Source organism: Sorex araneus, chromosome 11 (genome assembly GCF_027595985.1).
Source record: "Sorex araneus isolate mSorAra2 chromosome 11, mSorAra2.pri, whole genome shotgun sequence".
Lineage (NCBI taxonomy): Eukaryota > Metazoa > Chordata > Mammalia > Eulipotyphla > Soricidae > Sorex > Sorex araneus.
Genome location: NC_073312.1, coordinates 59,362,807 through 59,375,201, shown reverse-complemented (window position 1 = coordinate 59,375,201; position 12,395 = coordinate 59,362,807). Strand labels below are relative to the sequence as shown.

At 36.6% G+C, this 12,395-nt stretch overlaps 1 protein-coding gene across 1 annotated transcript in view; it reads right to left on the bottom strand.

The window, feature by feature from the left end:
* LOC101555532 (protein bicaudal C homolog 1) overlaps window positions 1–12,395 on the bottom strand; it is a 344,568-nt gene that overhangs the window by 43,566 nt on the left and 288,607 nt on the right. Inside the window, exons 4-8 of the mRNA XM_055119361.1 lie at window positions 7,053–7,132; window positions 5,759–5,917; window positions 4,409–4,462; window positions 1,174–1,368; window positions 706–957 (exon numbers count right to left, since the gene is read on the bottom strand). Of these exons, the coding sequence (XP_054975336.1) occupies window positions 706–957; window positions 1,174–1,368; window positions 4,409–4,462; window positions 5,759–5,917; window positions 7,053–7,132 (740 nt within the window). The remainder of the gene's footprint in view (window positions 1–705; window positions 958–1,173; window positions 1,369–4,408; window positions 4,463–5,758; window positions 5,918–7,052; window positions 7,133–12,395) is intronic.

Sequence of the window (12,395 nt, the reverse complement as noted above, 5' to 3'; positions counted from 1 at the left end):
ATTATCAAAATTAACTTCTTAAAATGTCTATTTGTTTTTGGGCTGCATGTGATGGTGCTAAAGGGTTCCTCCTGGCAGTGCTTGGGGGATGATAAGGGATGCCAGGGATGGAACCTGGGCCAGCCGTGTGCAAGGCGAGTGCAAGGCAAGCACTGTCCCCTCTCTGCTATTTCTCTGGCCCTAATTTCTTAAATTTCTATATTATAATCCTTAAGAATTATTTTAAAGACTCATATGTCAGAAGAATGTAATTAATAATACAGCCCTGGGTGTCCTGAAAGCTACTTAAAAATAAATTCTGCAAGTTAAGATTAGCAAAGGTCACACCTGAAGTGTAATGATTTAAATGTCAGTAAAGGTCAAATTCTGATCAGAAAAAATATGATTATATTTTCAATAAGAACATTTTTGAGTTCACATTATATTAGCCCATTTTGTTATTATGTATCAACAGTGGGTATATAAATCAATCATCGGAAGGATAGAAAAACTGCAAATTGCAAATTGAAGGCAGCACTGAATTAAGCAGTTAAATTATTTTTCATCACTGCTCATGACATTCAAATTCATGGTTTGGTTTACATCTTCAAAACTGCAACCAAGATTTATGAAATTCCAAATGTTTTATATTACCAAATTTTATGTTTTTCAGGGTAAAATAAACCCTGAAAATTTTAGGCTCAAAACTAATCTCAGTAAACCTACCATGAGATATTGCCGTGCAAGACAGACAGACTCAATGGTGCCCTGGAGGTAGACAGTAGATTTCTTTTGTGGATTGCTGGGATCAGGAAAGTGGATCTGAGCACCTGTTCTCTGCATGATATGTTTGATGTTGCTTCCATTTCTACCCATCATAAAGAGATGATGTTGAGCTGCAATATCTAGTTGTGTGCTCACAGGAATAGCTGATGCCAAGCTCCCGGCAAGATGTTCCAACAGCATAGCAGTTCCTTCCTAGGAGAAAAGGATGGGAGGACAAGAGTCCTATAAGATAACTGCTCACATGGAGAGTGAATTATACTCTACTGCACTTCTGCCAGTTTTAGAGATATTCAGCATATTCTATAAACCAGAATGTGGTACAAGACAAAATCTTGGAAAACAAATTAGTGTAAAATCATTCAAAACTGAAACTTGTGTGCTGTACAATGAATCATCTAAACTGCATACCTTCACAGCACTAGTATTATTTTGGGACCCTCGCACTATGACAGTAGCACCATACATTCGGGAACGCTGTTTAAATGACACTGAAATGTTGTACGTTTGTGATATGTGCTGAATAGACGGAGAATTAGGATCAGGAACTGGTTGCAGAATTCCAGCAATTGGAAGCTCAAACATCAGCACCAAAGGAAGCAGCTCCTAAAATGATATTATGAGAGCTCACATTAGAGACTGAAGTCATTATGTATCTAAAGATACGCAGAATATTTTCATTCTCTTTTGAAGGTAGGATTTTAGAACATTACTTTTATTAAATAGACATAAGCTTGAGTAGACTACATAGAGTTTCTTGAATGAAAGGAGCCTTGTGTGTGGCACTTTTTCCCAGGCCTCTTTCTGATCATTTCAAAATCAGAGAAATTGAGTCAGAATAAAATCCAGAATATCCCTAGAAAGCTCTTTAATTAACACAGCTTAGTCACTATTTCCTACATATTCACATGAATTAGCTATAAATTAATACCTTATACTTGAATACCTTATAAAACAAATGTTACTGACATCAACTTATGGCGCTAAAGTGATAAATAACATTTTGTTGACAAATGATATTGAGAAAACTGGATAAATGAAAAGCAAAAAAAGGGCAACTAATTCATATCATTGTATCACTGTCATCCCATTGTTCATCGATTTGCTCGAGCGGGAACCAATAATGTCTCCATTGTGAGACTTGTTGTTACTGTTTTTGGCATATCGAATATGCCACGAGGAGCTTGCCAGGCTCTGCCGTGCAGAGATACTCTCAGTAGCTTGCTGGGCTCTCTCAGAGGGGTGGAGGAATCGAACTTGGGTCAGCCACATGCAAGGCAAATGCCCTACCCACTGTTTTATCGCTCCAGTCCAGTAATTCATATACACACATTAATTTAAAATTAATTAAAGACTTGGATAGGACTTTTGGGGTGGACCCCTGGCTAAAAGCAACCTCCTTGCAAGCATGAGGCCAGGTGAGTTTATGCCCTGGTGCCACTCACACATGCCACAATTGGTTGCAATGGCTCTCCAGTGCTATTCCAGTGGATGCTATCTCTGGTGTGCAGACTGGTTTGTGTGAACAGCTAAAGATGTGTTACATACTGCATCCATGAGTGAGCTCCAGCCAGCAAGTATTTGATGGACCCTGGAAGAGCACCATGTATGTAAACACTAGAGTGGGAAAAAAAAATGTGTTCCACCTCTAAAAACACTATGGCTGAAAGCAGGGTCCTACAGCCAGAGAGTCAGAGTCTGATGAGCAACACAACTAAGTGAACAAGAAGCACGACAAGCATATCTGACTTCTGGTCCTCACAATAACAAAAACCAAGAGATGGGAGTTGAAAAAAGGTCTTGCGGAAGACATCAAGCCAAAAATCACACAGAAGCAAACAATAGAATTCATTGATTTCACTTAAGTGGGGCCCTGGAGCATTTCAAATGCAAAAGAAACCAAAGCAAACACAAACATGACTCCATTAAACTAAAAGGTTTTGCACAGCAAAAAAAAAAAAAAAAGTTTATTAAAACAAAAAGGCACCCCAGGGAGTGGGAGCAAGAAAGTGCACATCATGCATCTGATAAGGGGCATTATCATCCAAAATATACAAATCACAAAGCCCAATGATAAGAAAACTCCAAAAAGGGAACAGAAGAACTAAATATGTTTTCCTGAGAAGATAGAGACAACAGGCACTTATCACTTACTAGGGAAATGAACATCAAAAAAACTAGAATAAGATTACCACTTCATTTCTCTGAGAATGGCTTAAATCTAAAACCTGAAATCACCAAGCACTGGAAAGGAGAAGTAGAAAAGAGAATCTAGTTACACTGCTGAACTATAAACCGGTCCTGGTCTCTCAAAATATTGAAAATAGAACTACCATAGGATCCAGTACCAATGTTGCTATCTATCCAAGATATTTGCATTCCTATGTACACAGCTTTTATAAAATCACCAAGATATGAAAACAACCCAAATGCCCAACAACTATTAAGGGGATTTTTTAAAAAGGTGTACTATAAATATATAATGAATACTCAAAGAAAAAAATTTTATTTTATTTACCTTATTTTTAAATTTTATTTATTATAAAAAAATTCTATTTGTAAAACAGTAACAAATTTCACAATGGAGACGTTACTGGTGCCCCCTCTAGCAAACTGATGAAGAACGGGGATGACAGTGCTACCTACAGTGTTATTTGTAAAAAAAAAAATGGACAGAACTTGATAAGGATTGTGCTGAACAAAATATGTCAAGAGCAAACAAAACAAATATAAGATGACTTCATATGCAGAAAGGAAAAAAGCAAGAGGACAGACAAAACCAATCCAAAACACTCTTGGATTCGGATGGAAGAACAGCAGTTTGTTGGGGACAGGGGAAAGGGAGATGATCGAAGGGCAGAGATGACCTAATAGATGGTGCATTGTAGTGGGGATTTTATTTGTACTGTGGCAGACGATGAAACAAACATTTGATGAAATGTGAAACTATTTTCCTAAAACAGCAGTGTAGCACTGTCGCCCCATTGTTCATTGATTTGCTCGAGTGGGTACCAGTAACGCCTCCATTGTGAGACTTGTTGTTACTGTTTTTTGGCATATCGAATACACCACAGGTAGCTTGCCAGGCTCTGCTGTGCAGGCAGGATACTCTTGGTAGATTGCCGGGCTCCCGAAAGTGGCAGAGGAATCGAACCCGGGTCGGCCTCATGCAAGGCAAACGCTTTACCCGTTGTGCTATCACTTCAGTCCCTCCCTAAAACATAAACTGTTGTAAACTATTAATACCTTAGTAAAAAAAGTACTCAGACCATACATGAATAAAACACAACAAAAAGGATCCTTTTTGGGATCCATTTAGGAACAAAATCAACATATTTTTGACAATTAGGGAAACAGATTAATTATGGAAAATTGATTTTATTATAAGTGATTATTGAGCCACGGTTGTTTTTGAAAGCTCCTTATTTGTTTCAAAAAGTTTGGAATTATTTATATATAATTGATATAACTAGAATTTGCAAAAGGATTCAAGTAAATGGAGGGGAGAAAGATGACAAAATGATGAAGTGGCAAGTGGAAAAGCTAGACATAGTGTACAAGAGTATTCATGTTATTCTTTCTGATATATATGTATATGGAGAATTATAGATGTCTTTAATAAAAAAATAATGTAACAAATAGTTACCCTAATTCTAACTCGGGCAGATTCAACTCCTGCGGGTTGTCCTGCTATAGATACCTGCCAAAATAAGAAATGTGAGTTAGATTTATTTAACTGAATTCATACCTGCCTTTCCAGTTCTCTATTTCCTTGCTACCCAAGTGTTTTCCATGGGAAAAAAATCACTGGCATTGTCTAGGAGCTTGTTAAAAATGAAGGATTTCATGCACCAACCCAGACCTGCTTAATTGAAACATCCATTTTAACAAGCTCCTCAGCTGATCTGTGTCAACTGATCTCTTTCACTCCCTTAGACTTACCTGAAACCTAACAGCCTTTGAGACCATCAGAATCCCTCCTTATAATTTCCCTGGTTCACTCACTAAATTTTTCTTGTTTAAATTCCACATACATTAATATGAAATGATACTGAGCTCAAGGTTCTTGAAAAAAAAAAACTGTCAACACAAATAGTAAAAATTCTTACTCCAAACCCCATTTCCAATCCTGTACTGAGATCCATCCCAAAAACTTTCACGTGACCCATTAACTGAAGAATTAATCTTTGTATTGGCTGAGAATAGAGGGATCTAGGAGACTGCTTTTAGAAACTGTATCCTTGTCATACTTTTGTCAAACATTTTCATCACCATCCCAGCTTCCTAACATGGCCTTTGATTTGGCGTTTATGCGTGCATCTCAGTGTCACTGTTAATCCCGACAGGAAAAAAAAACCCTACATCTCATTCACCTTCATTCAACAGTTTCAAATACTGTTAGTAGTTTAGGAGTATTGGGAAACTTCCAGATAACAAGAATACCACTATTATCTTCTTCAAGCACTCAAGTGTTTTCACGTGGACAGGTGAGTTCCATTTTGTGTCCAAACTCAGAAACTAGTGAGGAAAAGTATAGAAACTAGAGAGAGACAATGGAACTCATTTAAAGTAAAGAAGTCAAGCACTAACATACGGCCTCTGACAAGACGAGGTGTGTGAGCAGCAGGGCCACTCTGCAGACACGGTAGACAGAATCCCAACAATGAATAGTTTCTTGGATGAGGCAAGCTTTCAAAATTTTCCGAATTCACATGGTCTCTGAGTATTTCCTCAGCAATTTCACTTTCTTCAGCTCTCCCATCCTCCCCCTCCCTTTTATCAAACACTCAGATTAAGAGTTTAGGACTTGCCTACAACTTGTCTCGAAACAAGCAATGCACCTGTTGTCTCTCCACAGGAAGGTCATACTGACTGGACTATAATCCATCTCCTTCCTGACTACTTTTATGCTCACATTTCCCTCCAAACATATGCATGTTAAAAATCAAGCTTGTACTTTGTCCCATAAAAGTTCAGGTATAGAAAATTAAAGTACCTGGTTACTTTTTTCAGCTTGGTTATTTCTGTTGGAATCCGGAAAATGAATGTGGCATCCCGTTTCTTCCATTACTTTTTTGATATTGTTGCCACCTTTGCCAATCACATGAGAATGTTCAGTATGTGAAACATCCATCTTCAGTGTTACTCGGTTGCTCTACATGGAAATAATGCATTATTTCTCGATGCAAAGACAGGACAAAATTCCTTAAATACCTTTCCCCCAAAGGAATAGTATTAACAAAAGTGACCCAACACAAATTCTTACTAGAACTTTTAAGCTGATCATTTTCATGTATAAAAGTTCTATTTCTATTTCTCTTACATTATAAAAGTTGTTTTAAGAGAAATGTCATAAATATAACATTCTTTATGAGATTTCTTTTAGAAAGTAGTTTTTAAATCAAGTCAGCCACAGTTACAAATTGCTCATTTTTAATAAATATTATTCATGAAAATATTATTTCAAATAACTAAAAAGTGGATGAGGATACAACGACCAGTATCAACATATATGCTCAGAAGAATGTGTAACAAGATGATTGAAAACTAGAAGTATAAGCTCCTAACAGAATAAAGAAATATTAACAATCTTTTTCACATCTATACTACTGAATGTCAAACTTTACACAACAGATCTACTATTCTCATGGATAGAAGGAAGAGATTCATGAAGCAAAAAGTTTGAAACACTATAAAGTAAAAGATTATATTAGAGGCAAAATGCAAAATCTAAGACAAAAATGTGGCCATAAACAAATCTATTATTTAATCTGAAAAAATTTAACATTGTGAAACTTAAAAGTCTGACATGAAATCTTTAGATGATATTAAAATTAGTTAGAGCTTATAAAGTAAAATTAGTCAAAGTACAAGTATTAAAAATACTTGTACAGGGAAGACAGTACAGGGATCAAGGCATTTGCCTTGCATGTAGTTAAGCCTGGTTCAGTCCCCAGCACCACATATGGTCTGAGTACCACCTGGACTCACTTAAGATCAGTATCTCATATCTGAATGACTATGTAGATATCATAGTGCATATATAGATAACTGCCCAAACATAAGTATGGGTATAATATTATTCAATTATCCAGCATGAAAAACTTATTACAATTTAAACCATTTGTAAACATTGCAGAATCATACTTATTTTAAAATTCACCATGACTTTCTCCTGATTTTTCTTCTCCAAATTGGTTCTGCATGAAAAGCACAAAGAAGATCTGGCAGGTCGAGTTCAGATGCTTCAGTGGCCTCGAATGTTACTAATTAAAGGAACAGTCACTTACCTTTGTGTCTAGGACAGACATGATCATTTCCTTGGCTTCCTTAACATCTTCTTTTTTTCCAGAAACCTTGATATGGGGATCTACAAGAAATAAGAAAAAGAGATATATATGTAAGACTCCCAAAAATCTTTGTAAAATTAATTTCACCATGTAAGAGATTCTTCAATGAACATTTTCTTTTTAAAGCAAGGTAGTTTTTACTGAAATTTATCTAGAAAGATGTGAGGAGATAAGAGAAGTACATTTTGAGAGAGAATGCAGGCTTCTCTAGAGTGTAAATAAGCAAACAAAGAAATATAAACACAAGCAAGCAAGATACATGTTCAAGGGAGAGCATGGACTTAAAGAGCAAGCCTATTATGAATATTTTATTGGTCCTTGGTGCACCGTAATAAAAACAAGGAAACAGAACACAACCAAATATTGTGTATCTGTCTATAGGTTTTTTCTCTCTGAAAACTGTACAAGGAAAATTTAAATTCAATTGTAGAAAAAATATATAATTTTATTTTAAATAAGTGAATAACATAAATTCAATTTGCTACTGATCTTGTGCTACATTACAGGCCGTGTCCCAAGGCAGAGGTGGGACCAACTGGACCATGGAATCATGTGTCCTGGGCTGATGCATGACAGAACAGGTACTGCTGCTTCTTGTCAGCTGTTTGTTGTCTGATTATTTAAGCTGAATGGCCCAAAATGATGTTACAAATCTCCAGTTGGCTCTTGGTAGAAGAAAAGCCCCCATCCCTGTTCTAAGGGTTTAAATGTATTTAATACATTTAAATGTATTTAATACATTTAATACAATTAACTCATTTAATCTATACTATAGCTTTGTGCAGTCATTTACAGAGGAAATCAAGGTAAAAGTCTGTTTATTATAATCCAATGTCTTAATTCTGGTACAATATTTTATGTGACAATTTAGGAACTTTTTCTTACAGATCAAGGTTAAAGCACTCAGGAATATTTACCACTTATTCAAAATTAGTACTAAATGACTAATATGTTGCTATCTTTTACTTATGACCATCTGAATCTTATATAGAAAGGTATTCATCCAATATTCTCTGAATCTGATCTCTAACACTCTTCTACGGCTTGGAGTGAGAATCACCTGGTTGGGACTTTTGGAGAATCACCTGGAGGGAGAGAGGAAAGAGAAAAAAAAAAGAAGAGGAGAGGAAATGACTTTCTAAATTTTCCCATTCTCAGTATCAGGATGGAGCAATCGTCGTTAATAAGACTGCATGAAGAGCTTCAGAGTTCAGGAATGCATCTGACCTCCAGAAGGGACATCTCAGCAGCTGTGCTTAATTTGAGTCTGTGCCATCGCCTCCAGTGTCCCACCCGCTCCCCAGACTCTTCTGGTGGCTGATCTTGGCTTTCTGCGCTTCTCCTCATCCTGTTCTCTAACCCCACGCCTGACACTTACCCTATCAAAAGGACACTGAACATCAAAGGCCTTAACTCTGAAACTTTCTAAAATGTCTAAATATCAAGCAAGAGACCTAAATGATCCCTAAAGTAGAGCAAAAAGAGTCACTGAATAATACTAGGCTTAGGAGTGCTTCTGCAGTATGGCATTGTTTTTTTCTCCTCTTACTTATGCATCCTAACAGGGATGGTCTTTCTGCTTGGGTTTGGCTTGGGGACCACATCCAGTCATGCTCAGATCTTACTCCTTGCCCAGTGCCCAGGGATCATTCTTCCTGGGGATTAGAGGACCATATGCATTGCTGAGAACCTGGGTTGGCTGCACACAAAGCAAGAGCCTTACCCGCTGTGCTTGTCTGGTCCTGGACCACCACTTTGCTGTAAGACTCTCACCAACTTCAACACACTTGTACAAACAAAGAGCATTTTCTTCTTCCTTAAGTCTATTGTAGCTTCTTTTAGTAATAAAGACCTGTCTACTGTCAAAATTTTGATCTCGACTATCTTCAACTTTGCTTTGAATGCATTTTGTTGTTGGCTTCCTGAGTGATTATTAAATCAAGTTTGGACACAGCAGATTAAACCATATTAAAACACAATTTTGTCTTATGTATCACTAAGCACCTATAACATAAGATGCTTCTACAAGGAAAAAAATGTATTTTTTTTTTCCACAAAATAAACTGGAAGTATTTACAGTATGGTAATCTGAAGCCCTATTACTTTACAGGTTGAACGATCACATTAAATTTTCCATGCTTCTCTGGAAGAGCAGGAAATATCTAAGGAAGATGATTATTTTTCACCATCTATTCATGAACAAATAAACAAAAAGCAAAATCCTCACATAGAAAATACTTTGTTTCAAAGTGGAAGAGCACCATCTAGTGACCAAAATTATAAACTATCAAGAGTGGGTGGGTATATGGACATATGGATGGACACATGGATGGATGGTATAGTCTCTCTCTCTCTCTCTCTCTCTCTCTCTCTCTCACACACACACACACACACACACACACACACATCACAACCTTATCAAATTCATGTCAGAACTTTTTTGGATCGCAGTTTTTTTTTAAATAATCAAATCCTGTACAAACAAACATGACCAAAGTCTAGTTTAGAAAGCTAAGATAGCTTAGCAGTATTTTGTTATTATTTTACTTTGCTTAAAAGATACATAATGTGAGCTGTTATTTCAGGTTGAACTGAAATCCAGAAATAAACTTATTTGCTTTCAATGAAAGTTAAAGATTCTAGTTTAAGCTGGTTCGTGTAATACCACAATTTTCATTCAGACTTATAGACTTACTTGGGAATACTTTACTGGGGGGAGAAGAGCAGAATAAAATGTCTAAATGTAAATACAAGGAAAGTGTCAGCTAGAAAGAGTGTTGGAAAATGACAGAGAAACAGGTAATAAGTGTGTAGTCTACTCCTCTGTAAAATAAGTTCAAGCTCACCCCCAATCTGGCCATAAGTTTTCAGTCATTTACTCGAAAAAGAATTTATTTTAATTTTTTAAAAAAATAAACCCTCAAATTCTCTGAGTATAGAATGACTTAATGTGTCTTGTAATTAGAAATTACAACAGATAATCAGTCAACAATTGTTGGATGAACTCAGCTTGCCTATTTTCTTGAATGTCTTAAGTAAAATTTGGGACAAATGAAAAAATCTGCCCAAGGTGACCATATAGTCTGCACTAACCAAAATCATGAGGTTTTTGATTTGTGTACCTTTAAAAAATACAGAAAAGTCTCAGCAATTCATCTAGATTCTTGGCCTTTAGATTCCACCCATTTGCTCACATCTCTCTCGTATCATTCTATGTCTAAAAGGAGACCAGACCAAGATTCGACAATAGGCAATACGAAACTATGAGGACCTGGGTAGGAAATGAGTATTTTATGTATTCTACAAAAAAGTTCTTATGATTTCCATATGGAAATTCATAAGGAATTGATAAGCAACAATTGTTTCCAGAAGAGCCCCTACCAAAGGCCTTATTTTAGTAAAAACTATTTATTTCCAAGAGCTAGGACATATATACGAACATAAAGATAATTAGCTATGGTTTCAAAAGATTATCTCTTGATACTTTACTTTCTGATTTTCCATCCTTGGAAACATTCACATTCCTAAAAGCTTATTTAATAGTTCCTGTCTCTTCCTTCTCCAGCCTTTAACTTCCTTCCCATATCATTCTATTCCACAGCAAATCCTACTGAAAATACTCATGTAAGTGATTTTGTTGTGTTTATTTTCCACAGAAACCAATGTGTTATTAACACATGATCAATCTGTCACTGACGTTTCATCTACCATCACTTATAGCTCTTTTTCTGGCTTCCTGATTGAGTACTTCAGAACTAGTGATTCAACCTCCAATTTCAAAGCCATGCTTCTATTCACAGCATGTTCTTTTGGAGAGGGAAAAAAAAACCCAGGAAATTCTTTGATCAACTTCATTCCTCCCACTCACACCACCCCCAAAATGAAATACATTTTATTAAATAAAGTTGCTCTTTTTGTTCAAGGGGCAAAGTTCCCTTTCATAGCATGGCATAAGGATGGCTTTGGTAGACATTATACATATATCTATGTAATTGTCCTTAATTACAAAAGAACAAAACAGAGGACAGACTTTTACTTCTGGATTTTCATTTACATTTTGAGTTCTTTCTAACGCATCTGGACATTTTAAAAAACTATCTCATCAGAAGAATATTGGCTCGGGCCAATTTAGTCAACACTATCCTTAGTGGGGGCGTGAAATAATATAGGGGGTAGGGCACAGAGTTGACCTGGGTTTTATCCAATAGAGTCCGCCAGGAGTAATTCTTGAGTATAGAGCCTGAAGCAACCCCTGAGCATCACCAGATGTGGCCCCAAAACAAAGGAATAACAACAAAACCCATTCATTAAAGGAGGTAAAGTGATATGCATAATACACTTTCAGTAACAGTATTGCAAAAGTGCCTAGAAGAGCAAAAGTGAGAGACAGACAGACAGAAGTATCAGTCACATGTTCAGGCTGGAAGGAGCAGGAACAGAGGGAGGGAAACGGGAACACTGGTGGCGGAAATGTGCACTGTTGAAGCGAGAGGTGTTGGAACATTGTATGACTAAAACTCAATTATGAAAAACTTTGTAACTGTGTGATTCAACTAAAAACTTAAGAAAAAATAAAATGAAAATCATGCAAACAAAATACCCGTTGTCAGAAGCAGTGTTGACTGTAGACAGAGGCATCTTCTGAAATGTCTTACAAGCAGTTCCAGAAAATAGCAAAACTATATGGAAACGTGTGACTCTAGGGTAAAGATTGCAGTTGGGACTTGAGAGATAGTACAGTGGGTAGAATGCCTGCTTTGTAACCTGGGTCTGATCCCCAAAACCCAAGATGGTCTCCCTAGTTCACCAGAACTAATTCCTGAGCACTGAGCCAGGAGTAACCCTTGAGCATCACTGGATGTGGCTCCCACCAAATAAAAATCAGTCAATATACATCAAGTCTTGGAAGATAATGCAGGTGTCACAAGGAAAAGCCAAAGCCAGCAGATATCACACTCAGCATGCATCAATAACATTTTATGACTTTGACTCTCAAAATTCCCTTTCATGTTACAGGGAAAAATGTGGGTTCTGGTCATAATATATTCTAAATCCCATTTTAGCCATAAATAAGCTCTGTCACCTTGAAAAAGTCATTGATATGCTGGCATATACTTTGCAACAGTGGGAGTGCATGCTCAGATCATATGTATCATTTATCAGTCTGATCTTCAGCGTAAGATGGTACCATAAGGTGCTTAAATAAATCTAAACTCGTAAATATCACTGTTTTCCAAATTTTTGGTGTCTCAACAAAAACAGTCCTCTAAAGAATGCTCAATG